Here is a 26,382-nt window from a genome sequence, read left to right as displayed (position 1 = left end):
AAGTCCAAGACCTATCAAGGTTTTATTATTCTTTCTCGATTCAGAAACAGGGATGGTTTTCCCAATTTCTCATTCGGTTAAAATTAGATAGGTACAGCTTACTCGATTTTCGACATTGACATTTTCAATATATTCCCTAAAATTGAGGAGATTATAAGTATTTGTTGGCAGCCTTTGTTCAACAACGCCCTTCTGTCAATGTCATTCAAGTGCCAAAAGAGCATAGAGATAGTAGAGCCCACCGACCAGAAATAAAAGGTAGAGCCGTGGTAGAGCGCTGTGGTAACAACTGTCAATTGGTTTTTGAGTTTGTTTTGATTTTTGGCAAATTATCGGTAACATAGAATTTAAATTAATTTGTTTTTTCAAATAAATCAATAAAAATGGAATTTAATAGCTCTGGTGGTATGCGAAGCCCTTTTTCACCTCGAGTTAGACAGTCAATTGGTGGCCGGAGACCTGCAGGACTTGGTTCAGCTAAAAAGAATCAGAGGTACAGTACCTAAACTTAGCCCTAACCTCTTTAGTTTTTTAAGGAAACTGTTTTAATTTAACTTGTCTCTTTATTATCTAAGGATACTTTACACCTATCATCATCATTATTATCATTATCAACTGATGGAAGTCCACAAATGGACATAGGTTTCTTGTAGGGACTCCACATGCCGCGTTCTTGCGTCGTCTGAATCCAGCAGCTCCCTGCGACTCGTTTGATTAGGTCGGTCCACCTAGTAAGGCGGTCTTTAAACGCTGCGCTTTTGGTTGTGAGGTTGCCATTTTAGCACTTCGGAACCCCAACATGTATCGTTTTTCGAACTATGTGGCCTGCCCATTGCATTGCCACTTAGTTTCGCAACAACTACTACCTGTTGAACTACTCTGGTTGGTTACTCTGGTTCTCCTATAGATTTGACCACATAGAGAAACTCCGAAACGAGACAGAGCTATATCTCTCACATAAACCTGTCTTGTTTTAACTCAATCTTAAGTCTGGGCAAAGTCAAAGTGCACTGTATAGATCTCAGCCTAAGTCATAATAGTCATTTGCACACCCGTCATTTACCCGGCTGAGTTTGTTGTGGGCTCTTCTCAGACCTGGGCGCGTTTGGAACCCTCGTAGCTTTAGTTTTAAGTTTGCGTAATAATTATCACCACTATATCTTACAAATCTAACACCATACCAGACCATCAATACGAGTAATTTATTACCTATTTTGAATAAATCATTTGACTTTGACTTTGACCTTTCAGCCCAATCTGTTCAGTAATTTTAGCTGTGTATTGAGTGATCATTTAATCACCTTTTCCTTTTATATATTTAGATTGGTAATGGCACCAATTCTATTGTCTTTTCTCTAAACTAGATTTAGAGTATCTGCATCTTTTTCTTTTTAATATTGCTAAAAATGGACAAAACATGAATTTGACATGTGCACATGGTGAATGTAAACAATAGACTCACGACTGGCAGCTGAAGTCACGAGGTTTGACAGCTCTAAATTAAATTTTAAACTGTCAAGTTGTGTCTGTCCTTTTCATATTACATTTGTAAGAAGAGGATGCCAATACTCTAAAATTTGTGCTCGGAATCAGTACCAGTGCTCAAAATCAGTACCATTGTTTATCTTTTATAGCAAATTCATGCAGTCCATGGAGCAGCAGCCTGGCGATATAATATACAAGACAGCTCTTAGCACCATTGAAACTTTTGGGATGCCCTTGCCTGTCATGGTGACTGAAACACTAACTTTTGGTGAGTTAATTGTTGATTTCAAGTACTTAGCCTGTCTAATTCTGTATCCAATTAGATTCTGAGATTAGAACTTTCGAATTAACCATGAATAATAATACTAGTTATATAAAAACACTAGCTTATTCCAAATCCTTATCTCATTACCAAATCATTATCTCATTATAAAGTTGGAAGTGTAATATTTCCTGCTGGTTACTGTAAATCAGTTGACTTGTTTAGAGTGTTAGATGTATGTAATGTTAATACTTCCAACAGTAATCTTCGTCCACGAAAAAATAAACTTTTCGTGGTCCCACATCATCGCACTGTTGCTAGATCTATGTCACCTATACCCCGTTCATTAGCATCATTCAACGCGCTTTTGGACAATAATGCTCAATGGGACCCATTTAATGATGGGTCTATAATACTGGTTCGGGAGTTACTGAAGTACGCTGAGAGCATTGCATGAATATGTCATTCAATGTTCTCAGCGTACATATTCAAAATTCTTTGATCTTTTATCGTTTTGTATTTTATGTCTTTTTTCTTGTACCAAATAAGTATTTAAATTTATTATTAATCATCTAGTTAGTGTAAGTGGCACTGCCGTTCTAATTAGATATAAAATAAATAAAATAAAATAAATAAATAAAATGACTGTGCCCCAACTGTAAGTGTTATTGATTTGTTATGCTTTGGTGTTCAGCAAGTGGGGATGTGAGCGTCCGCATGTCCCCGTGCGGCTGGTGCTGGGTGGTGGCGGGGCGCCGCGTGCTGGCGTGGCCGCGCGAGCCGGCCGCGTCCCCCGGCGCGCCGGCCGCCGCCAGGGAACTGACGCTGCCACAGACTGACTTGGCGCACAAGGCTGATCTCGTTGTGCTGTTCTATGAGGAGGGGGTGCAGGTAGTGTATCACTGTCACACAACTGGACCAAGGCTTCCCCATGACTTTCCCACAACTCCCTATAAAAAAAATAAAAAAAATAAAAATATCTTTATTTAACAAAAACACGTTATTTTGGCGTTGGTTACTAGTGGTCTCCACACTAGGTTAAACCTGTGACGTGGAGACCATATATGATTTCCTAGTGGGTTTTACTGAGGACAAGGAAAGTTTAGCGGTTAGAATATTTTATATAATATTACTAATTACAGTTACAAAGATACAAACAAATATAATATGATGATGAATGAAAGGAGTGATAAATAAATAAACAAATATTTATTTATAATATTATATGTATAATAAACAAATAAAAATTTATAATATTATATTTATTGCACATTAGGTATTTAATCGCTATTGTGTGTGTATTCATCACGCCATCATCGCCTCTGCCTGTCATGCTAATATTGATGTTTCTGGGGAGTCCAGAAAGAAGAAGTGGGCTGAGGGGGGGGGGGAGGAGGGGGAGGGTGTCACTGGAAAGTTACACCCACTAATTAAGTGGAATTCAGTATGTTAACATACTGGATTCTAAAGCACTGCAGTCTAAAGTTTAAAAAATTCCTCTTTTTCTATCGCATTGACTCTTTATCTCCTCTCTATCTGTCTTTTGTATGAGATTGAAGGAGATCAGGAGTCACGGGAGTATCGCGCTGCGTCTCGGACACGTGACCAAGGGAGTCCGGCCTAGCGGAGGTTTGGCGTCAGGTTACATTGTTACTGTCCTCAACCTTAGCATTTGTGTGTTGTTCAGATGCCCTCCTGCATCGGAGTGTCGCCAGAGGGCGTGGTGCGCTACTGGGCCTGCGTGGGCACGGAGGGCGCCTACACCGACGTGTCCTGTGAGCTGGCGGGGCAGGAGTGCGACCGGCTCACGGAAGCCAAGGACGGCCTGCTGCTGGCCACCACTACCTGCACCCTCGTCAGGATCACTACTAGCAAGGGTGAGTGTATTGTAGAACCTAACCTAACCTTTTCGCTGCTGGAACCACACACTCTGGTGTGATAGAACAAAATATGTACCCACATGGTGGGGATCTCCCCATTTCTGATTTGATCACGTGGAGAAACTCCAAGCATAGCTCTCTCCATCGCGAGGCTATAGGTTTTTTAAAATCTCTATGATTTTCCAGGATAAAAAGTGACCTATGTCACTCATAAAGACCTGGCTTTATTAAACCCATACAAAAGATCTCGTCGATCCGTTACTCGGCTTGAACAGTATACCATTGTTGTCAGAGGGTCGCCCGACGGTAGTCTGCCAGACCCTGCGGCCCCCCAGCGGCTGGCTCGGAGGCATCGGCCGAAAGGTGTCACTACTCTTCTTCGGCTCCATGCCCGCCCACGCTGATACGGTAACTAATAACTATCACTTGTTTATCAATACGGTAGACATCTATTTGCCTATTATTATTATCATATATTATCTGCTCTCACGCCCGTGTACAAAATAGATTATTATTATTATTATTATTATTTATTTATTTATTATTTAATTAGAACGGCCATAAAGCCAATTACACTAATTAAACTACGAGTACAAACTAACATAAACATACATACAAAAATTGTTAAAATTATAAATTTTAAAAAGCAAAATTATAAATTTTCACAAAAGTGCAAAATCTGACCCATGAGGTCAGCCCATTTGTCAGCAAATATGTCACAGCGAGGGGACTCCTTCAGCAGTGCGTTGAGCGCAGCCAAAGTGCGCGGTATGGGTGACCTGGAGCGCGCTACCGTGCGACTAAACGGACTTACGAAAAATTTGGAGCGGTGGCGGAGATAGCTGTAATTAGAGGGTGCATAAACGCAGCAGAGCTTGTTGTGTAGTTCATAAAAAGATAATAATTTGACTAGTTATCAAATACCGGATTACACTTTATATACAAGGAACCAAAAGCTTAATTTGCTATGGTCCGCTGAAACATACAAATCTGTATGATGCAACATGTAGCATGCGATATGCATCGCTCGCCCTCCCACTGCTAAACATGCAGACAGACAGACAGATGCACTTTCACATTTATAACATAAGCATGGATTAAACAAGGTGACAAAACCAGCAGAACATTTAAAAAATGTGTTAAATTTGTAGAAATTGGTGGGAGTAGTGGTTCTGCCGGCGGCGACCAATACGGAGAACCCAGAAGAGGAAGAGGATGAGTGTATAGCGTTGTTGGCGGGCGGGCCGCTGCTGCAACTGTGGTGTGGGGCGGAGGTCAACGAGCACAACCTGAGGAGGCCGCTGTCCGAAGCCTTCGCTAGGTCACACTTAGCACCACAAGGTAAACTTGCCTACAGTCCGCGACAGGTCGAGATGGCAGTCGGGGTATGAGGCGGGGGGTGTGTGCCCACCGGACTGGGACAACCCTCAACCGAATCGCGGGAGGGCGCCCGTTCGGTACTTGCTCTTGGTGTTTTCCCGGGGCGCCTTCTCGACTACCTACAAATTAGTTTGTCTCTTCATTGTCGTATAGTAGGTCGTCTTCCAATGCTGAGCTTCCCGGTGAATGGGTGGCGGAAGATAAGACCTGGGATTATCCTGGGATCTGGGATTTAGCGGTGTAATTTGGAAACAAATCAGTTGCAGTCAAGCAACAGCAATCGCACTAAATAGTAAGGGTTATAACACAGCCTTAGTTGGAGCGCACCTTTTCTTTATTTCTTTTATCTACTTGATGATGCCCGCGACTTCGTCGGTTTTTAAAAATCCCTTGGGAACTCTTTGATTTTCCGGGACAAAAAGTAGCCCGGGATGCAAGCTATCGCTGTACCAAATTTCATCAAAATCTGTTAAATGGATGGGCCGTTAAAGGCTAGCAGACAGACACACTTTCGCATTTATAATATTAGTATGGGTTCTATTGTATTGTATTGATGTGAGCGCGTGTGATTTGTAGGGGACCTGAACAGCCTGGAGATCATGGCGCTGGACGTGCACGCGCACGGGCCGCGCGGCTTGCTGCTGCTGCTCGCGGCCGTCAACGTGGCACGATCGCCCGAGATGAGATACGCACTCGGTATGTTGATGTGAGCGCGTGTGAGTTGCAGGGGACCTGAACAGCCTGGAGATCATGGCGCTGGACGTGCACGCGCACGGGCCGCGCGGCTTGCTGCTGCTGCTCGCGGCCGTCAACGTGGCACGATCGCCCGAGATGAGATACGCACTCGGTATGTTGATGTGAGCGCGTGTGAGTTGCAGGGGACCTGAACAGCCTGGAGATCATGGCGCTGGACGTGCACGCGCACGGGCCGCGCGGCTTGCTGCTGCTGCTCGCGGCCGTCAACGTGGCACGATCGCCCGAGATGAGATACGCACTCGGTATGTTGATGTGAGCGCGTGTGAGTTGCAGGGGACCTGAACAGCCTGGAGATCATGGCGCTGGACGTGCACGCGCACGGGCCGCGCGGCTTGCTGCTGCTGCTCGCGGCCGTCAACGTGGCACGATCGCCCGAGATGAGATACGCACTCGGTATGTTGACATCTAAATACATTCAATGAAAAGTTGACTGACTGACTGATCTATCAACGCACAGCTCAAACTACTGGACGGATCGGGCTGAAATTTGGCATGCAGATAGATATTATAACGTAAGCATTCGCTAAGAAAGGTTATTTCAAAAATTCAACCCCTAAGTGAAATATTGCCACTTCAGCTGTGTAACCTATGTCGGTTACTCTGTTTCTCCTACGGATTTCCTCATTTCTGATTTGGTCACTTCACTTGTAAAGAAACTCCAAGTAGAACTCTCTCCATCGCCCGCTGAATGACTTGTAATGTAATAGGTAAGTACTTTATTTAGTGTTCGATTTTTAACAAATTTTTAGTTCTATGTTCTTTTATTATAGTATAGGTATTGTTTAATAGTGAGTCCGTTACTAACTTCGTACACGTCCATTACTAATAACTGCATTTGTACACACTTTTTTTTGGAGAGTGACTAGTTTTATTCATGGCTTGTATTACTTTATCAATTACTGTCATAATCTGTTTTGTGTGTCCAATAAATCTATATATATATAAAAGGAGAAGGTGACTGACTGACTGACTGACTGACTGACTGACTGACTGACTGACTGACTGATCTATCAACGCACAACTCAAACTACTGGACGGATCGGGCTGAAATTTGGCATGCAGATAGCTATTATGACGTAGGCATCCGCTAAGAAAGGATTTTTGAAAATTCAAGTCCTAAGGGGGTTAAATAGGGGTTTGAAATTTTGTAGTCCACGCGGACGAAGTCGCGAGCATAAGCTAGTAAAAAATAAAATAAAATAAAATGCTTATCACAGTTATTATGTTAGCAGACTGTGACATGGTGTGTTGTTGACACAGTGTGTTGTTGACACAGTGTGTTGTTGACACAGTGTGTTGTTGACACAGTGTGTTGTTGACACAGTGTGTTGTTGACACAGTGTGTTGTTGACACAGTGTGTTGTTGACACAGTGTGGGTGTGTGTTACCAGCCCACGTCAGCGTGGAGCAGCGAGACCGAGCGCGGGTGGCGTCGCTGTGCGCGGTGCGAGTGCCGCGCGACGACGAGCCGCCCAAGTGTCTGCCGCTGCCCACGCGGCCGCTGCTCTACACCTCCACATACGTGGCCTGCTTCTCGCGTGAGTATACTGTTAACTAGATGATGCCCGCGACCATTTCGGTTTTTAAAAATCCCGTGGGATCTCTTTAATTTTCCGGGGTAAAAAGTAGTCTAAGTCCTTCCCCGGGATGCAAGCTATCTCTGTATCAAATTTCATCAAAATCGGTTGAATGGTTTTTTTGCCACTGGGCCACTCTTGTATAATCACTTGCCCAAACATATAATTGAGACACGAGAACTTCCTTTATTTAAGATAAAATTGAAAAAACTATTGTTAGAAAAGACATATTATTCGATTAATGATTACCTTGTAGAGAAATTTTAGTTTTATTTTAATTTTTGACATTTGTAACATTATCATTTAAATTTGTATTTTTTTGTGACTAAGTATTTAATTTGACTAATTTTATCAAAACTATGTACACGTTGTTCGGTATATCATAAGTCATAACATATTGCATGCTAATAGGCAGAATTTGGCTGTACCTTTTCGTTTTGTAATATCTGCACTGTTTACCCATATTCGCAATAAAGAAATTTGAATTTGAATTTGAATTTGAATTTGAATGGATAGTCCGTGAAAAGCTAGCAGACAGACAGACAGAAGGACACACATTCGCATTTATAATATTAGTATGGAAGTATGGATAAAACATCTGACTAATGCTAGAGGTCAACGAACGTTGCACAAGTAAGCCACTCGGAGTCAATGCCGCGTCGTAAGTGGGGCATTGACCCGAGTTTGGCACGCTGTACATTGCGGGTTTGAAAAATACTAAATTACTAAAACTACAAAATGAGGCAAATATTATTGGTATTGGATTGTGTTTAGGTAGCATAACAATAACGCTAACTTTTTGTTAGCGTTCTGATTACACCCTGTATAAAAGTCGTGAAAGACCAAAATAATTTAGAATTTGGAAGTATCTCAAGAAATATTTTGTGTGTATTGGAACAGCGGCAGCAACGGAGAAGGCGGAGTACGTGGACGTGTCAGCAGAAGCAGACCGCATCCTGGGCGCGGCGTTCTGCGACGGTCTGCCGCTGCTGTTCAGCCGCAAGCACGGCGTGCTGCTGCTGCGCGCCGCGGAGCCGGGCCCCCAGCATCACCACACGCCGTGAGTGCATTTCCTCATTCTCTCTTTAGGGTTTCGCACCTCAAAAGGAAAATAATCTTTTAAATCTTTTCTATCAATTTTTATTAAAAACTAGCTTATGCTCGCGACTTTGTCCGCGTGGACTACAAAATTTCAAACCCCTATTTAACCCCCTTAGGAGTTTAATTTTCAAAAATCCTTTCTTAGCGGATGCCTACGTCATAATAGCTATCTGCATGCCAAATTTCAGCCCGATCCGTCCAGTAGTTTGAGCTGTGCGTTGATAGATCAGTCAGTCAGTCAGTCAGTCACCTTTTCCTTTTTTTATTAAAAAAGTAATGATTTATTAGATTTAAGGCGAAAATGCTCCTAAAGACTGATATTAATTACCAGGTGTAATTTCCTCAGGTCAATCTGCGACAGTCCGATGGGGTCGCCGTGTCCGTCCGATATGTACGACAGCAACCTAGCGCTCTACGAAATTGATCCTCATGAGGTATGTTCATCATCATATCAACCGATAGATGTCCACTGCCCACCGCTGGACATAAGTCTTCTAAATGCCACGGTCTTGTGTTGCCTGAATCCAGCGGCTACCTCCGACTCGTTTGATGGTGTCTGTCGTCTAACCTTGGGACGCCACCGTCTATCGATTCTTTCGAACTCTGTGCCCTGGCCATTGCCACTTCAGCTTCGCAACCCAGTTACTCTGGTTCTTCTTCGGATCTCCTTATTTCTGATTTATCACTTAGATCAAGTACTAACATCCCCCGCCCGCAGAGTGACTCTAAACTTTCTCATGAGGCCTATAGTTAGCGACCATATTATGTCATCACTGGCAACACGCATAGCAGGTCGACTACAAAAACCCTGCAACCTGCCGTGTAGGTACAAACCAAAGAGGCATGGGTATATTAAAAACTGCCATACCCCTTCCAGGTTAGCCCGCTTCCTTCTTAGACTGCATCGTCACTTACCACCTGGTGAGATTGTAGTCTAGGGCTAACTACTGTCTGAATAAAATAAAATAAATATTACAATCTCAATTGATGTGATTGGCAGAATTTGTTGTAGGTGGTTTTGCGTTAACAATGCTTATTAGCCAATAGCGAGAGAGTGTCTGACAATCGGAGGTGATTACGATCGTCACACCGTAGCTGTCATTTTACCGTAATCGAGCTCCTGTTCGAAGATCTTGGTCTAGATATAATCAATAAGTTTTATTCTTCTGTGTCAGGTGAGCGCAATGAGCACAGATGCTGTGGGCAAGTTGAAGAGTGCATTCCTCTTCCACGTGCGCGGCGACGCAAGTTCAGCCGCGCGGCTGACCGCAGAGCTGTTTCCGCGCACGGAGCCGCACAGCGACGCGCCGCTAGACCGCACGGTTCTGGCTTTAGCTCAGGATATGCTGGACGACGCGCCTGCTGGCGATCCTAGGTATGTCATACTCGCTCTGCTACCAGAGTTGTATTGGCTCAGCTAGGTCCAGGATTTGTGGGTATAAACCTTGGACCTAGGCCTGAGACCCATGAGCTGGATCCATCCTGGTGACTAAAGGGGCACGGTTATTGAGCCCTCGACTGCAATCAAACCACGCTCTGCTACCAAAATTATATTGGCCCAGCTGTGTTACCCACAAACAGTGGCGTGCACAGGAGTTCAAGCCAGGGTATGCATTTAGGTATGAACTTATTTTACGGCAGGTAAAATGAAAAATAAGCATTGATTTATTACAATGAGGGTAAGCAGTGCGTTTATGCCTCTATGAGCTGCACGCCACTGCCCACAAACCCTAGACCTAGCTCCGGGCCCTTTTAGGAGCCGGCCGGGGTGACTGACGGGGGCTCGGGTTTTAAACTGCACTGACTGCAATTAACCACACTCTGCTACCATGCATGTATTTGTCCAGCTCCTTCACCCCACAAACCGTGGGCCCGAAGCGCCAGCGGGACGAGCGTTAGTGGTTACTAGACTCGCCCATAATGCCGCCTTTGTTTAATCTAAATATATAAAAGGAAAAGGTGACTGACTGACTGACTGAATGACTGACTGACTGACTGACTGACTGACTGAATGACTGACTGACTGACTGACTGACTGACTGATCTATCAACGCACAGCTCAAACTACTGGACGGATTGGGCTGAAATTTGGCATGCAGATAGCTATTATGACGTAGGCATCCGCTAAGAAAGGATTTTTGAAAATTCAACTCCTAAGGGGGTGAAATAGGGGTTTGAAATTTGTGTAGTCCACGCGGACGAAGTCGCGAGCATAAGCTAGTTGTATATAAACTCGTATGCTTCTTCGTAATTTTTCTTATTTTTCTTGTTTTTGTATTTTTAGCTTTAAGTTAACTGGTAATCCAGCACTTGCAAACTTTTAAAATGCATGTGTACACTCTAATTTTTTTCTCTGTGAATTGTAATTGTTATTTTATAATATGTGTACTATCTGTTGGCAAACCAATAAAATAAAATAAAATAAAGTTAACTGGTAATCCGGCACTTGCAAACTTTTAAAATGCATGCCGGTTTGCCAGTAATTGGGTGTACACTCTAAATTTTTTCTCTGTGAATTGTGATTGTTATTTTATAATATGTGTACTATCTGTTGGCAAACCAATAAAAAAAATAAAAAAATAGTTTCATTATTATCTGTTAAAGGTGGAAGCTTCGTTCTGGTGGAGCGACCCGCGTGGCGCTGGGCAGCTCGGCCGCGCTGCAGACTTCGGCGCAGCTGCGCGACAAGCAACGCGCCCTCTCTCTGTTCCTCGACTTCTTGCGCGCGCACAACCTGTGGCGGAGACTCGGCACTGTGACCAGGGGTATGTAATCTATCTTCTTCTTTTACTTTGGCGGCAGACCCTGTCATGGTGACCGTTGACGTCATCAACCACTCGGCCAATCACAGCCGTTTACGATCACGTGACTAAAGTAGTAAAAAATCATTTTCTTTGTCGATATGCTGACTAAATAGTTGGCTTCCAAAATTCATATTCAATACGTATTCCATCAATAGATCCTATATTTTACATGCTGTCAAATGCCCTATTGCCATAGCATGCTCTCACAGTCGAGTCGACTTTGAGTGACCGTGAAGAGGACACTTAAAAATACTCCACTCTTGAACGACTATTGCTTAAATGACTCCTGCTTAAAGGTGACTGTCCACTGAAGCGGAGCGGAGAGATGTGTTGAGCAGACCAATCAGATTATCGGTAAATAACGTGATAATTTTATTACATCATCTGACAAAGCTCTGATTGTTCAACTATACACATCTCCGCTCCGGTTCAGTGGACAGGCACCCTTAATCAGTATTTGTTGCGGCAGAGAACGAGGAGGGTACAGTCAGCACGCAGTACGAGCTGTGTTCGCTCGGGGAGAGGCTGGCGGCCGCGCGCGCCTTGCAGCGCTTGCACCAGGAGGGAGCACACTTAGTGGACGCGGCGCTCCATCGGGTGAGTTCCTTATCAGTTGGACATAGGTCCCACTGCTGGACACAAGTCTCTTGTGAGGACTGACTCGTTTGATGTCGTCCTTACACTTAGTGCGGGTCTTCCCACGCTGCGCTTTCCGGCGCGCCATTTTAGCACCTTTTTCGAACTATGTGCCTTGTTCATCGCCACACAATCTCACATATTCACAATCAGTTAAGCTATGTTGATTACTTTGGTTCTCTTACAGATCTCATTTCTGATTTGATCATGTAGAGAAACTCCAAGCACAGCTCTCTCTATCGCCCGCTGAGTGACTCTGAGCTTTCGTGAAGCTCATAGTTAGTGACCATGTCTCGGATCGATATGATACTGATATGGCAACTCATACCGTTCGATTATTTTAGTATTCAAACACAGGAAAAATTCCTGTGTTTGGATGGAAAAAATGCATTAAAAATTTGTATTTCAAATTTCCCCGCGAAAACGGTAGCCTCCATTTTGTTTAGGTTCATAGGCTGTTGTGACGTCACACGGATTGGTAAACAACGGCATTTTCTTAGTGAACAACTGCAATCCATATGACGTCACAGTCGGAATTCATCATGGCGGCTACAGTCTCGTGCGTTTCCAATATTTGTAGAACGTATAAAAAAGTGAAATATTCAAAATTAATTACAAAATTCAGTAACTTTATAAACTGAAACTAACATTTTTCGATTGCTAATTTCTAACACTATCTTGTTTATACATTTTTGGAATAATACCCTATTGTAAACTTTAGGTTACAGCGAGTGCGGAGAACGAAAGCTCGGACAGTCCGGAGGGCGAGGAGCCGGAGGTGCTACAAGCTTTGCGCAGCGGCGCGCTCTCCGCCGCAGACGTGTGCTTCCGCCGCGTCACGCGCATCGGGCGCGTGCTGCGCGCGCTGGCCGAGCTGCCGCCGCCCGCGCACGACCCGCGTGCCGCCGCCCACCATGCGCTACACGCGCTCACTGCGCTCGCGGTTAGTGCCACCATCACTACAAAATTATAAATGCGAAATTGTTTTTGTTTGTTAGTTTGTCTTTCAATCACGTTGCAACGGAGCAACAGATCGACCTGTTTTTTTGCGTGGGTATAGTTAAAAACCTGGAGAGTGACATATGCTACTTTTCGCGGATCAACAAATTCCTGAAGGGTAATCACTTAACATCAGGCGGCCTGCTCTTTTGCTCGCAATTTTTTTGAAAAAGTAGTAAAAATGAGGTGTAATGCATTCTTGCGAAGGCCTTGGCTGTCTCTTACACGGAAGTATACGACGTCTCCGCCCGCAGACGGCGCTGAGCGAGATGCAGAAGTGCCGCGCGCAGGCGCCGCCGCGCCCCGCGCCGCCGCTCGGCCCGCGCGCGCTGCTCTCTTGTCTGGCACATCTCCACAAGCGCGCAGTCACGTGAGTACTTCGTACATGGAAGTATACGACGTCTCCGCCCGCAGACGGCGCTGAGCGAGATGCAGAAGTGCCGCGCGCAGGCGCCGCCGCGCCCCGCGCCGCCGCTCGGCCCGCGCGCGCTGCTCTCTTGTCTGGCACATCTCCACAAGCGCGCAGTCACGTGAGTACTTCGTACATGGAAGTATACGACGTCTCCGCCCGCAGACGGCGCTGAGCGAGATGCAGAAGTGCCGCGCGCAGGCGCCGCCGCGCCCCGCGCCGCCGCTCGGCCCGCGCGCGCTGCTCTCTTGTCTGGCACATCTCCACAAGCGCGCAGTCACGTGAGTACTTCGTACATGGAAGTATACGACGTCTCCGCCCGCAGACGGCGCTGAGCGAGATGCAGAAGTGCCGCGCGCAGGCGCCGCCGCGCCCCGCGCCGCCGCTCGGCCCGCGCGCGCTGCTCTCTTGTCTGGCACATCTCCACAAGCGCGCAGTCACGTGAGTACTTCGTACATGGAAGTATACGACGTCTCCGCCCGCAGACGGCGCTGAGCGAGATGCAGAAGTGCCGCGCGCAGGCGCCGCCGCGCCCCGCGCCGCCGCTCGGCCCGCGCGCGCTGCTCTCTTGTCTGGCACATCTCCACAAGCGCGCAGTCACGTGAGTACTTCGTACATGGAAGTATACGACGTCTCCGCCCGCAGACGGCGCTGAGCGAGCTGAGAGACAGACGAATATTCCCAAAATATAGTATAACGGAGATTCATTTGGTTTAACTACATATTGTGGTCGTTGTTGATGGCGGCTATGTCGTTTTCTTATCAATCAGTGCGCGCAGCAGCAGGGGCGCATACGCTCTCTCACAAAGGAATTATCGATTGAACGACTGACTGATATGACGTTAACCACAGACAACTTCACTCTAGACTTGTACCAATTTTTTTATCCATTTTTAGGGTTCCATACGTTCGTAGGGTAGGCAGGTCTTATAGCACACGTATAGGGAGAAATCCTTAAGGTGACGCAGGATGCTCGACCGAAATTGGCAGCGCACGTGGGTAACATGTTTGCTTTTCACTTGACATTGTATAAGAAAGTTGAGAGACACGATGATTTTCACCGAAATCAAGCGCTCGAAAAGGGTTTAGGAAAAGTATTTTTGAGAAAAAACTGCTGAATTTATGTTTGCAAAGTAAAGTTATTTCAACTAATGAATAAATAAACTACGTCTAATGATAAATTGTTTTAGAATTTCATCTTATTTATTTACGCCCAAAGTTGTCATTAATTTAGTGTTAAAATAGGAATCTTTTGAGCCTCGTAACTTTTAAATCAATGTTTTTTTCAATGTTTTATATATCAACTAGCTGATCCCCGCGGCTTCGCCCGCGTAGATTTAGGTTTTTAAAGATCCCGTATAGCCTATGTCACTCAGGAATAATGTAGCTTTCTACTGGTGAAAGAATTTTTAAAATCGGTTCAGTAGTTCTAAAGATTACCCCCTACAAACAAACTTAACGACATTACCTCTTTATATAATAATACAACGGGCCGTGCAGCAGAAATCGTAATATTTTAATTTCGCCATAACTTCAAAACCAAACGTCCAATTTTAATCATGCAAAGACCAAATATTATCTCCATAAACTGTTCTTAGTGATGAAATCATTTATTTTGATAAGGATTAATAGCATGAGTAAAATAAACGCGTTTAAATGTAGTCCAAAAAAAATTCAAGATTTTTAAATAAAAAAATGGTTGCTGTGCCTCACTCGACATAGATGGGTATAGTGTGTCGTGGACTTTTTTGTAGATATTTATAAGATCTACAATTAATTAGAACATTTTATGGTTCTATCTTTTATAGTTTAGGCAGCGTACGCAAAATAAGTAACTTTTCTGGTTGATTTTTTACACCTTGTGTCCGAAAAACCCAAATATCTTACGGAACCCTATTTTTTTCCAAAATAAAATATAGCCTATGTTACTCGTGGATAATGTAGCTTTCGATTGGTGAAAGAATTTTTAAAATCGGTCCAGTAGTTTTTGAGCCTATTCAGTACAAACAAACAAACAAACAAACAAACAAACAAACAAACAAACAAACAAAGTTTTCCTCTTTATAATATTAGTGTAGATAAACCTAGATAATGACGAGATAAATCGATATAATTCTTAGTTTTGTGCGTACAATATCGAATATTGTTGTAATTTCCCTCCTACGTTTGTATGAAGAAAGCACCGAACTGAGTCCCCTTAAACCGTACATTTGTGGTACATCACAAAAAAATTAATTAAAAATGTGTTCATGAAGAAAAATTAGTATTTCAAACTTTCAAAGTAAGATTACTATACCAAGTGGGGTATCATATGAAAGGTCTTCCTGTGCATTTTAAAACAGATTTTTATTTATTTTTATGCATCATAGTTTTTGAACTATCGTGCAAAATGTCGAAAAAACACGACTTTAGTACGGAACCCTCGGTGCGCGAGCCTGACGCGCACTTGGCTGGTTTTTCACGTTGCAGCGAGTGTGCCCACAAATGCGAGGACATAAACCTGCGCGCTCAAGTGTTGGAGGCGGCGGCCACGCTGGCGGACCTGCTGCTGAGCGAGGCGGACCCGCTCAGGCACTCTGCACGCACCATCCATCTATATGAGCGCATGCGCACCGAGACCATACAGCCTTACAGTGAGTATCGAAGCTCAAAAGAAGGATTAATACGATTGACCTGTCTGTATGTCCATTCCTACTCGACCGATTTTGATTAATGGTACCTACGTCATTGGGTTCGTCTCAATGGCTCGAGTGTCACTGGATACATAAAATTCTTAAAACTCAAAATTCCGGATGTTAAGCGCTTTAATGTGTCGGTTGAAAAAAATGCAGTGCAAACTGCAATTGAGTTTTTTTTTTTAAATAATCGCGTTTAAATAAATAGCAACTCTTGTTAAGACGGAATAAAGTGCAATTCAGCTCGTACAGTGCTGCAGCCTAAAATTCAATAGGCTTCTCATTCTATCACGTGAAATCATACCATTTGTTTTTCAGTCCAGGAAGGTCAAATCGAGAGAGCAGCGGTGCTAGCTGAGAAGTTCAAAGACTTCGATCTGCTGATAGAAATGTGCGTGCAGCGTAACGACATGCAGCGACTGTACGGGTACATTGACAAATACGCAGATGAGGTAAGGAGCATGACTCAGTTCATTCATTTTGAACTTTAGTCTTTATACATTTTGTATCTCAATTACAATGCAATGTTCCTTAAATCTACTTCCCCAGACTTGAAGGGTATTCAAGTCCGGGTGTTAGTAGATTTATTTAATTTAATTTCATAAAGCACCAGGGTGGGATACCCTTGCAGTCCGGGGGTTAGTAGATTTATTTAATTTAATTTCATAAAGCACCAGGGTGGGATACCCTTGCAGTCCGGGGGTTAGTAGATTTATTTAATTTAATTTCATAAAGCACCAGGGTGGGATACCCTTGCAGTCCGGGGGTTAGTAGATTTATTTAATTTAATTTCATAAAGCACCAGGGTGGGATACTCTTCAAGTCCGGGGGTTAGTAGATTTATTTAATTTAACTTATTTAATTTCATACCACGCAAAAATAAAAAAATATCCTTTTTGTTTGAGACTGCATATAAATGAACTTGTTTCTAAAGATTTGTAAAAAAATTGCTAATTAGTGTCCGTTTTATTTTTCCTGTGTTGTACATAATCTTTGCACTAATATTGTAATCAGGGTATGGCGGAAAAGGCATTCGCTTGGCTGGCTTCCAGGGGTGGCTCCCAATGTGCGTTACTCCTGCGCTCGCTGGGCTCGCGAGCGGGTGACAGGCTTCGGTCGTGGCTAGCGGCCGCGCCTGACCGCTTGTCCCTCCGCGCGCTGCATCACCTAGCCGCGGGCGATACTGTGCCGGCCGCTAAGCTATACGCCGAAATGGCTGACCAGGAGACGTACTCCGTCGCTAGGATGTCTGTGAGTAAAGCAATCAAATTACAGTACGCGGCCGAAAGCAATGCACATCGACTTTTAGGAGAGTCTCTGTCGTTGAGACCGACAAAACGTCATATAGGTATGAGTGACAAAGCCGAAATGTCATTCTAAAGGCCGATGTACATTACTTTCTGCCGCATTTTTCCTGCATGTTTATTAAAGATGGGCGTTATTGGCTATTTCGGGCAACGGTTAATCAACAGTTATTTAGTTTCAATACCAATATTGATAACCGTTGCCGAATATCGGTATCAGAGTTGTGTTTCAACTAATTTAATATGCGCAACGCGCAGCGGTTTCCGTAGTTGTAACTAAGCTAGCTGCCGTATCAATACCGTCTGTATAGCTAGCGCGCGCATATTCACTAAAATAAAACCAATTTTACTTTCATGAATATCGTGAAGTAATCACAACCTTAAGTTCATAGCAGTAAAGTTTAATTATAATGATCATTGACATAGGTCAAACTATAATGGACGCCTGCACGAATAGTTTGCCACAGTCCAGTTAACCAAAACATTTCACGAAGATTGATAAACCAAAGAGCACCTTATTTCTATTACTCTAAGGCTAACTGTATTAAGATTCATAGATCAAAGTGTAATGGACAAGTACTTGTACAGTTAAGCCTTAGCGTAATAGAGATAAGGTCGGCTTTGGTTTATCAAGTTCTTAGTTACTAAGCCGGTAGCCAATAACCGCTCCTTCTCAGCTTTCAGTGAAAGAAAGAAAGAGAAGGCATAATTATTGCGTTTCTAGTTACCAAAAAACCAAACAATGCATTGTCAGTTGCCAGTTGGCATTGCGTTGTCAGGTGGTTCGTCATAGATGTTAGCTGAAAACCGTTGCTAGCTACGACAATAACGCTATGGTACGCTATAGGCGCGGCAGCGGTTTTCAGTTTATAGCGGACACATGTCTAATGTTTATGTTGCACCATATAGGTTCGACCTGTTTCAGCGGATTATAGCAAATTAAGCTTTTGGTTCATTGTAAGTAGGAACGAAACTTGAATAAAACTGTCTGATATCAAAATGTTAAAACTTAACCTATATTCTGTGTTTTGACACAGACGATGGCGTCGATAGCCAAGCTGTGCCTGCTAGCCGGGGACGAGCCCGAGCCGCAGCAGTCGGACACGTGGCGCAAGGCCGAGTGTCGGCTGTCGCTGGCCGAGCAGCACTACGCGTTGCCGCGCGAGCTGCGCCTGCACCACGGCCTGGACGACGACGACAACACCAGGGTTCTGGAGCCTGAGGAGCTGGTGCAGGTGAGGGCTAACGTAATAAGGAATATGCCTGTAATTTTTTTATAATTTTAATTCACTTTTTACATTGTTATAACATAGTAAACATGTATTGTTTGAATTATGATGCTCAAATTATTTTTTTAAGTAATGAAACATTGCTAAAATTTGATTTGTTCAAACGCCGCCATTTTACGCGGGCTTTGAATGACGTCACGATTCACGTCAGTCACCTGTCACGCAGTGGCGTGCACACGGTTTCAAGCCAGGGTAGGCATTAGTTAGGTAGGAACCTGTTTACTGGCAGGTCATAATGAAAAATATGCATTGAGCTATTACAACTGGGGTAAGCAGTGCATTTATGCCTCTATGATCTGCACGCCACTGCTGTCACGTCAGTAGGATAACGTTAGGCCGAAAAAATTGAAAACGTGAATCGTGACGTCACGTTCCGTTTCGACCAATGGCGGTGGGGGTTTTTGTTGTGTGCTTAGATGTACATCGACTCGGCGAGTCGCTCGCTGACGGAGTACGACTACAAGAAGGCGTTGGACCTCACGGACTTCGTGCAGGACATGGAGCGGAGAGATGAGCTGCGACTGAGGGTGAGTGAAAGTCTTTTAACCGCGCGTAATGTCCAAACTGCTCTCTGTTCTGTTCAAATTTGAGCCTCAATAGCTCAACCGGTAAAGGAGTGGACTGAAAACCGAAAGGTCGACGGTTCAAACCCCGCCCGTTGCACTATTGTCGTACCTACTCCTAGCACAAGCCTGACGCTTAGTTGGAGAGGAAAGGGGAATATTAGTCATTTAACGTGGCTAATATTCTTTTTTATAAAAAAAGTAAAAAATAACAAATTAAAAATAAAATAAAACTCACGCAAACGAGATGGGTAAATTTGCCCCAGGCTGAACAAATATAAAGGTATTATAATGAATTTCTCAAAGGTGTGTGAAGTCTACCAATCCGCACATGGCCAGCGTGGTAGACTATGGCCAAACCCTTCTCACTCTGAGAGGAGACCCGTGCTCTGTATAGACCCGGCGATGGGTTGATCATGATGATGATGATACCTTGCTTGCGGAGTCGAGCTAACATAGGTTGCTCTCTCTTGCACAGTTGTCATCTGTTTTCCATGAACGGGATATAAAGGGATATTATTTTAGCGTTTAAACTATCGTTAGGGATTTCCATTATAGATATTATATTTTGTACGGCTATACTCACGTATCCAGTCGACGTTAGCCCGACTAGTTTCGAACCCATCCGGGGCCCTTTATCAAGGGGGTCAGTTCGCGCACGCGTCGCGTTTATGACTGCGCGACGCGCGTGCCGCTGCCCGCACAGCCCGTTGCGAGGGTGGCTGAGGTGGGGGTGCAGATCGTCTCCCGACAGTTGTTGCTGATCTTCATCGCTTCAGTGTCCTGTCCCACGACTGATGCCCTTGTATCATATGCCCCTGTATAATATTAATATGGATCGTGTAGGTGTGGTGCGCTTGCATCCTGCGCGACGACTGGTCGGTGTGCCGCGTGGACGCGCCCGCCGCCGAGATGCAGGACAAGATGTTCTTCCGCCTGCTCGACTTGGTGCATCTTATGGGTATGTCGTCATTCGTGTTCAGGTGTGGTGCGCTTGCATCCTGCGCGACGACTGGTCGGTGTGCCGCGTGGACGCGCCCGCCGCCGAGATGCAGGACAAGATGTTCTTCCGCCTGCTCGACTTGGTGCATCTTATGGGTATGTCGTCATTCGTGTTCAGGTGTGGTGCGCTTGCATCCTGCGCGACGACTGGTCGGTGTGCCGCGTGGACGCGCCCGCCGCCGAGATGCAGGACAAGATGTTCTTCCGCCTGCTCGACTTGGTGCATCTTATGGGTATGTCGTCATTCGTGTTCAGGTGTGGTGCGCTTGCATCCTGCGCGACGACTGGTCGGTGTGCCGCGTGGACGCGCCCGCCGCCGAGATGCAGGACAAGATGTTCTTCCGCCTGCTCGACTTGGTGCATCTTATGGGTATGTCGTCATTCGTGTTCAGGTGTGGTGCGCTTGCATCCTGCGCGACGACTGGTCGGTGTGCCGCGTGGACGCGCCCGCCGCCGAGATGCAGGACAAGATGTTCTTCCGCCTGCTCGACTTGGTGCATCTTATGGGTATGTCGTCATTCGTGTTCAGGTGTGGTGCGCTTGCATCCTGCGCGACGACTGGTCGGTGTGCCGCGTGGACGCGCCCGCCGCCGAGATGCAGGACAAGATGTTCTTCCGCCTGCTCGACTTGGTGCATCTTATGGGTATGTCGTCATTCGTGTTCAGGTGTGGTGCGCTTGCATCCTGCGCGACGACTGGTCGGTGTGCCGCGTGGACGCGCCCGCCGCCGAGATGCAGGACAAGATGTTCTTCCGCCTGCTCGACTTGGTGCATCTTATGGGTATGTCGTCATTCGTGTTCAAGTGTGGTGCGCTTGCATCCTGCGCGACGACTGGTCGGTGTGCCGCGTGGACGCGCCCGCCGCCGAGATGCAGGACAAGATGTTCTTCCGCCTGCTCGACTTGGTGCATCTTATGGGTATGTCGTCATTCGTGTTCAGGTGTGGTGCGCTTGCATCCTGCGCGACGACTGGTCGGTGTGCCGCGTGGACGCGCCCGCCGCCGAGATGCAGGACAAGATGTTCTTCCGCCTGCTCGACTTGGTGCATCTTATGGGTATGTCGTCATTCGTGTTCAGGTGTGGTGCGCTTGCATCCTGCGCGACGACTGGTCGGTGTGCCGCGTGGACGCGCCCGCCGCCGAGATGCAGGACAAGATGTTCTTCCGCCTGCTCGACTTGGTGCATCTTATGGGTATGTCGTCATTCGTGTTCAGGTGTGGTGCGCTTGCATCCTGCGCGACGACTGGTCGGTGTGCCGCGTGGACGCGCCCGCCGCCGAGATGCAGGACAAGATGTTCTTCCGCCTGCTCGACTTGGTGCATCTTATGGGTATGTCGTCATTCGTGTTCAGGTGTGGTGCGCTTGCATCCTGCGCGACGACTGGTCGGTGTGCCGCGTGGACGCGCCCGCCGCCGAGATGCAGGACAAGATGTTCTTCCGCCTGCTCGACTTGGTGCATCTTATGGGTATGTCGTCATTCGTGTTCAGGTGTGGTGCGCTTGCATCCTGCGCGACGACTGGTCGGTGTGCCGCGTGGACGCGCCCGCCGCCGAGATGCAGGACAAGATGTTCTTCCGCCTGCTCGACTTGGTGCATCTTATGGGTATGTCGTCATTCGTGTTCAGGTGTGGTGCGCTTGCATCCTGCGCGACGACTGGTCGGTGTGCCGCGTGGACGCGCCCGCCGCCGAGATGCAGGACAAGATGTTCTTCCGCCTGCTCGACTTGGTGCATCTTATGGGTATGTCGTCATTCGTGTTCAGGTGTGGTGCGCTTGCATCCTGCGCGACGACTGGTCGGTGTGCCGCGTGGACGCGCCCGCCGCCGAGATGCAGGACAAGATGTTCTTCCGCCTGCTCGACTTGGTGCATCTTATGGGTATGTCGTCATTCGTGTTCAGGTGTGGTGCGCTTGCATCCTGCGCGACGACTGGTCGGTGTGCCGCGTGGACGCGCCCGCCGCCGAGATGCAGGACAAGATGTTCTTCCGCCTGCTCGACTTGGTGCATCTTATGGGTATGTCGTCATTCGTGTTCAGGTGTGGTGCGCTTGCATCCTGCGCGACGACTGGTCGGTGTGCCGCGTGGACGCGCCCGCCGCCGAGATGCAGGACAAGATGTTCTTCCGCCTGCTCGACTTGGTGCATCTTATGGGTATGTCGTCATTCGTGTTCAGGTGTGGTGCGCTTGCATCCTGCGCGACGACTGGTCGGTGTGCCGCGTGGACGCGCCCGCCGCCGAGATGCAGGACAAAATGTTCTTCCGCCTGCTCGACTTGGTGCATCTTATGGGTATGTCATCATTCGTGCTTATGAATACAAGTCGCAAGGCATCGCCAAGGTCTGCACCAGTACGTAGTCGAAATCCGTAGGTCGATTTCATAAAACCTGCATCAATCTCAATTGTTGTAATTGGTTGAATGTGTGCGATCCTTGTTGCAACAATGCATTGTAGCCAATAGTGAGAGAGCGTCAACCAATCAGGCGATTGCGATCGTGCCATTGTAGCTGTCATTCTACCACCATCGAGCAGATGGTGTTTGACAACTAGTCAAATCAGTATCTTTTTACCAAACGTCAAAACGCGCGCTTGGTATGCGAGCTTCTATGAAATACTGGTATGTGATGTCACAATGATTTGACGTGCTTTTTTAGTTTAATCGATAATAGTTTAAACCCCCGGGACGGACATAGGCTACTTTTTATGCCAAAATGAATGAGTTCCCACGAGATTTTTAGAAACCTACATCCACGCGGGCGAAGCCGCGGGTATCGCCTACTTTTATACCGATGTCAATTTCGATTTGTGGGTGGAACACTTAAAAAAAACAATATATTTTTTAATCAATTGTGTGTAAAATGTTCACTTTTCATTAAGTCTATAAAAATAATTCTTTTACAAGTACCTACTTTGAATCGTCAAATGCATCTACCACTGGTTCAGAATGCCTTTTCTACCGAGAAGAACCAGCAAGAAACTCGGCGGCGATTTTCAGAACAATACATAGAATTTGAACGTTGTTCAATCGCTTTTCCGACAGGTGGCGATCTGGAGCTTTTGCTGCCGCCAGTGGAAGACATCCTGACGGCGCCGGAGCTGGCGGAGCTGGTCTCCGACCCTCGGTTCCACTTCCTCATCAAGTACGGCTACGAGTGCGTCGACGCCAACAGAAGCGACCACAATATCGTTGATACGGACTCCACTTAGATCCTCTTTGGCCTTTACTTTGTATTCCGGTGTGTTTGTTCGTTGCCTAAGTTATAATAGTACAAGTTCTCACCATTCGATGATGTTCTGTCAGACTGATGTAGACGTACGTACACAGGTTAGCAATCGTACAGTTAAGAAATATCATAATAATTCTGTTGTACTGACAGCCGTACTCAGAGTCGTTTAATCGTTACTTAAATTTAGTTAAAACGAGACAGAGCTATATCTCTCACATAAATCTGTCTCGTTTTAACTCAATCTTAAGTAACGATTAGCGACACTGAGTACGGCGGTTAATCTCTGAAATAAACTTAATTGACAGGTCTAAATTTAGTGCTATTCTTTTCCGCAGGGAGCATAATGAAAGGGATAGTAATAGTTGTAGATCTGTCATTTTAGTTAAGTTCAGAGATTGTTACCAACAGAATTAACTTAAACTTAATTTCATCATAAACTACAGCATATTTTTTTTTGACAACATTGTCGCTGAAGAATAGAGATGCTTTAGATGAACGGAGGAATTCGACATAGAATTTTGTTTGCAAAAACTAATATAAAAACTTGTGTGGGGCTCAGTTTGATGAAGGGGGTTTTTAATGTTTAAATATCCTCTATACCCTAAGACGACTCAGGTTTCCCAACTGTATGATTGTTAAATTGTGACTACTTATAAGCTATAGTTAAGTATTCTGTGATTAATATTATTATGTTGCATTAAAGATAATAATGATTAATAATACTATGTTGTTTTATTGATTTCCTCATTCATAAAAGTCTTAACATACAACCTGTCGGAAATATCTGAGCACCACGCTAAAACGCGCTTCCCCTCGTGCTTTTCCGCAGCTCGCCTATTTTCGCCTATCCCAAAGAGTATAATTATAAACACTATGTTCTACCAGTACCGCTGCCAGTACTTTTGCCAACGCAAGCACGTTGCATAACGTCAATAAGCCAGGTTCTCAGATATTTCCGACGGGTTGTTAATGCTGATAATATGCCGCGAGTGCCGAGTAGAGTATAGACAGTTAGGGACCTTCTAACAAATCGTCGAGGCGTCGACGTCACTGGCAGGCGTCAAAAGTACATTTGATCGGTTTTTCTTTGATTTTACGTCACTATAGCCTAATATTTGACATATCGCTGATTCAGCGTCGAACCGAGAGTTTCCCCTCACTCTAGTTCACTCTGGTACAGTCGTGCTAATAATTAGATATGGCACGTACATACAACACATTCCCACATTGCGCTTGTGTAGTGTCTATGAAGAGCAAGTGTCTCATGAAAAGTTATATCCGTCCTGTAGCTTGAGCTGTGCCAACGATAGATCAGTCAGTCAGTCACCTTTTCCTTATTTAGATTCTCAAAAAGATAGATCTATCACTACTTAGTAACAAAGTATAAAGTAAGTAGAAAGTTGTAAGCGGATAGGATATACCTAGGCAGGTGTCAGCACTTGGGTCCGCTTCGACGCTGATCGGGCGGCTCCGACTGTTCCGATCCGAGCTTTGTATACAGTCTACAGAGTACAGACCTACACTCATGGATTTATGTATGTTTACACTTTACACTGAGTTACGGCGAAGTTTTGTTTGTTAGAAGTTTCACTAAGCTTTAGCGTAGGTAGGTACGTTACCGGTTTGCAGTTATTGTATCAGTTAGATTGTGTAAAACAAGCAATACTGATGCTTTTAGCACTTACAATGCATCTATCACTACCCATATTATAAATGCGAAAGTGTGTTTGTTTGTCCTTCAATCACATCGCAACGGATCGACGTGATTTTTTGCATGGGTAGGTTAAAATATAATAGTTTAAGACCAGAGAGATATAGGCTACTTTTTATCCCGGAAAATCGAAGAGTTCCCACGGGATTTAAAAAAACTAAATCCACGAAGTCGCGGGCATCAGCTATAGAATTATAATAATCTGTACTTATAGTCTACACTGTGTTCTGTTACCCTTTCACAACGTCGAGTACTTACAATGTCGAGGAAGGTCAGGTTCATCTCCTGGCGACCGACATACTTATGTTTAAGTGCCTTCTTTTTATCCCAGAAAATCAAAGAGTTTAATTAAAGCGGAATTTCTAAAAACCTGAATGCACGCTGACTAAATCGTTAAAACAATGGACCGATTTTGACGGAACTTTCACAGGCATATAGAGGATTGTTGATTATAGAATACTAATCTAGGCTACTCTTTATCCCAAAAATATTTAGGGTTCCTGTGTAAAAAAATAGAACAACACAACAATCAATTTAGATAGTATAAATTCCCAAATTGCCCCTGCCGCGAATTGAACTCAGGACCTACCCATTCATAAGACCACAGCACTCACCACTGCGCCAGGGAGGTCGTCAAAAAAATAGTTTTCTACGGAAGTACAACTATTCAGATTTTAGGATTTCTATCGTGTGTGAAGACTCAAGTGTAACAAACTTCGAGCACTAAAAGTTTTATGGATCGCTTGGTGGGCGAGCTTTTCTGACACCTGACAGGAAGTAGGTGGCTATCTACCTATACCCAGTTGCTACCGACTACCGGATGAGCCTCAATAATTCAACAGTCTAAGCGGTGAACTGAAATATGATAGACTAGCTGATGCCCGCGACTCCGTCTACTTGGATTTAGGTCTTTAAAAATACCATGGGAACTTTAAAGTGGCCTATGTTACTCTCCGTCCTTTCAACTAACTCTATGCCAAAAATCAAGTCGATTAGTTGCTTAGTTAGGGCGTGAAAGAAGGACAAACCAACAAACACAGTTTCGTATACTACTTACTATATAATATATATATACTATACGTATAGTACTTATAATAATATGGGTAGTGATTAGAGATGGGAGTTATTGGCTATTTCTGGCTACGGTTATTAATAATAATAATCATAATAAAAACCTTTTATTCAGCCAAATTTACAAATAGGTACAAACAGGTAGGGTGCCGTAGTCCCTGGGGAACCAAGGAGTCGACCAGTGTCCATGCTCCCTGATATTCAACAGTTATTTAGTTTCAATACCGATATTGATAACCGTTGCCGAATATCGG

At 45.1% G+C, this 26,382-nt stretch overlaps 1 protein-coding gene across 1 annotated transcript; it reads left to right on the top strand.

Annotated features, from left to right (window-relative positions):
- The first annotated feature begins 281 nt into the window (after positions 1-281).
- Positions 282-24,068, top strand: Nup133 (nuclear pore complex protein Nup133). The gene is made up of 25 exons (XM_069504776.1): positions 282-493; positions 1,635-1,753; positions 2,442-2,638; positions 3,435-3,624; positions 3,920-4,035; positions 4,779-4,968; positions 5,584-5,703; positions 7,155-7,301; positions 8,241-8,400; positions 8,788-8,875; positions 9,617-9,816; positions 11,046-11,206; positions 11,715-11,842; positions 12,603-12,824; positions 13,135-13,251; positions 13,295-13,405; positions 13,455-13,570; positions 13,636-13,890; positions 15,759-15,922; positions 16,283-16,416; positions 16,979-17,215; positions 18,306-18,503; positions 18,974-19,084; positions 19,967-20,081; positions 23,160-24,068. The coding sequence occupies exons 1-25, from the start codon at positions 384-386 to the stop codon at positions 23,324-23,326; spliced, it is 3,873 nt and encodes a 1,290-aa protein (XP_069360877.1). The 5' UTR covers positions 282-383; the 3' UTR covers positions 23,327-24,068.
- The last annotated feature ends 2,314 nt before the right edge of the window (positions 24,069-26,382 follow it).

The sequence above is a fragment of the Maniola hyperantus genome, chromosome 18 (genome assembly GCF_902806685.2).
Source record: "Maniola hyperantus chromosome 18, iAphHyp1.2, whole genome shotgun sequence".
Lineage (NCBI taxonomy): Eukaryota > Metazoa > Arthropoda > Insecta > Lepidoptera > Nymphalidae > Maniola > Maniola hyperantus.
This window is presented reverse-complemented; position numbering and strand designations above follow the sequence as displayed.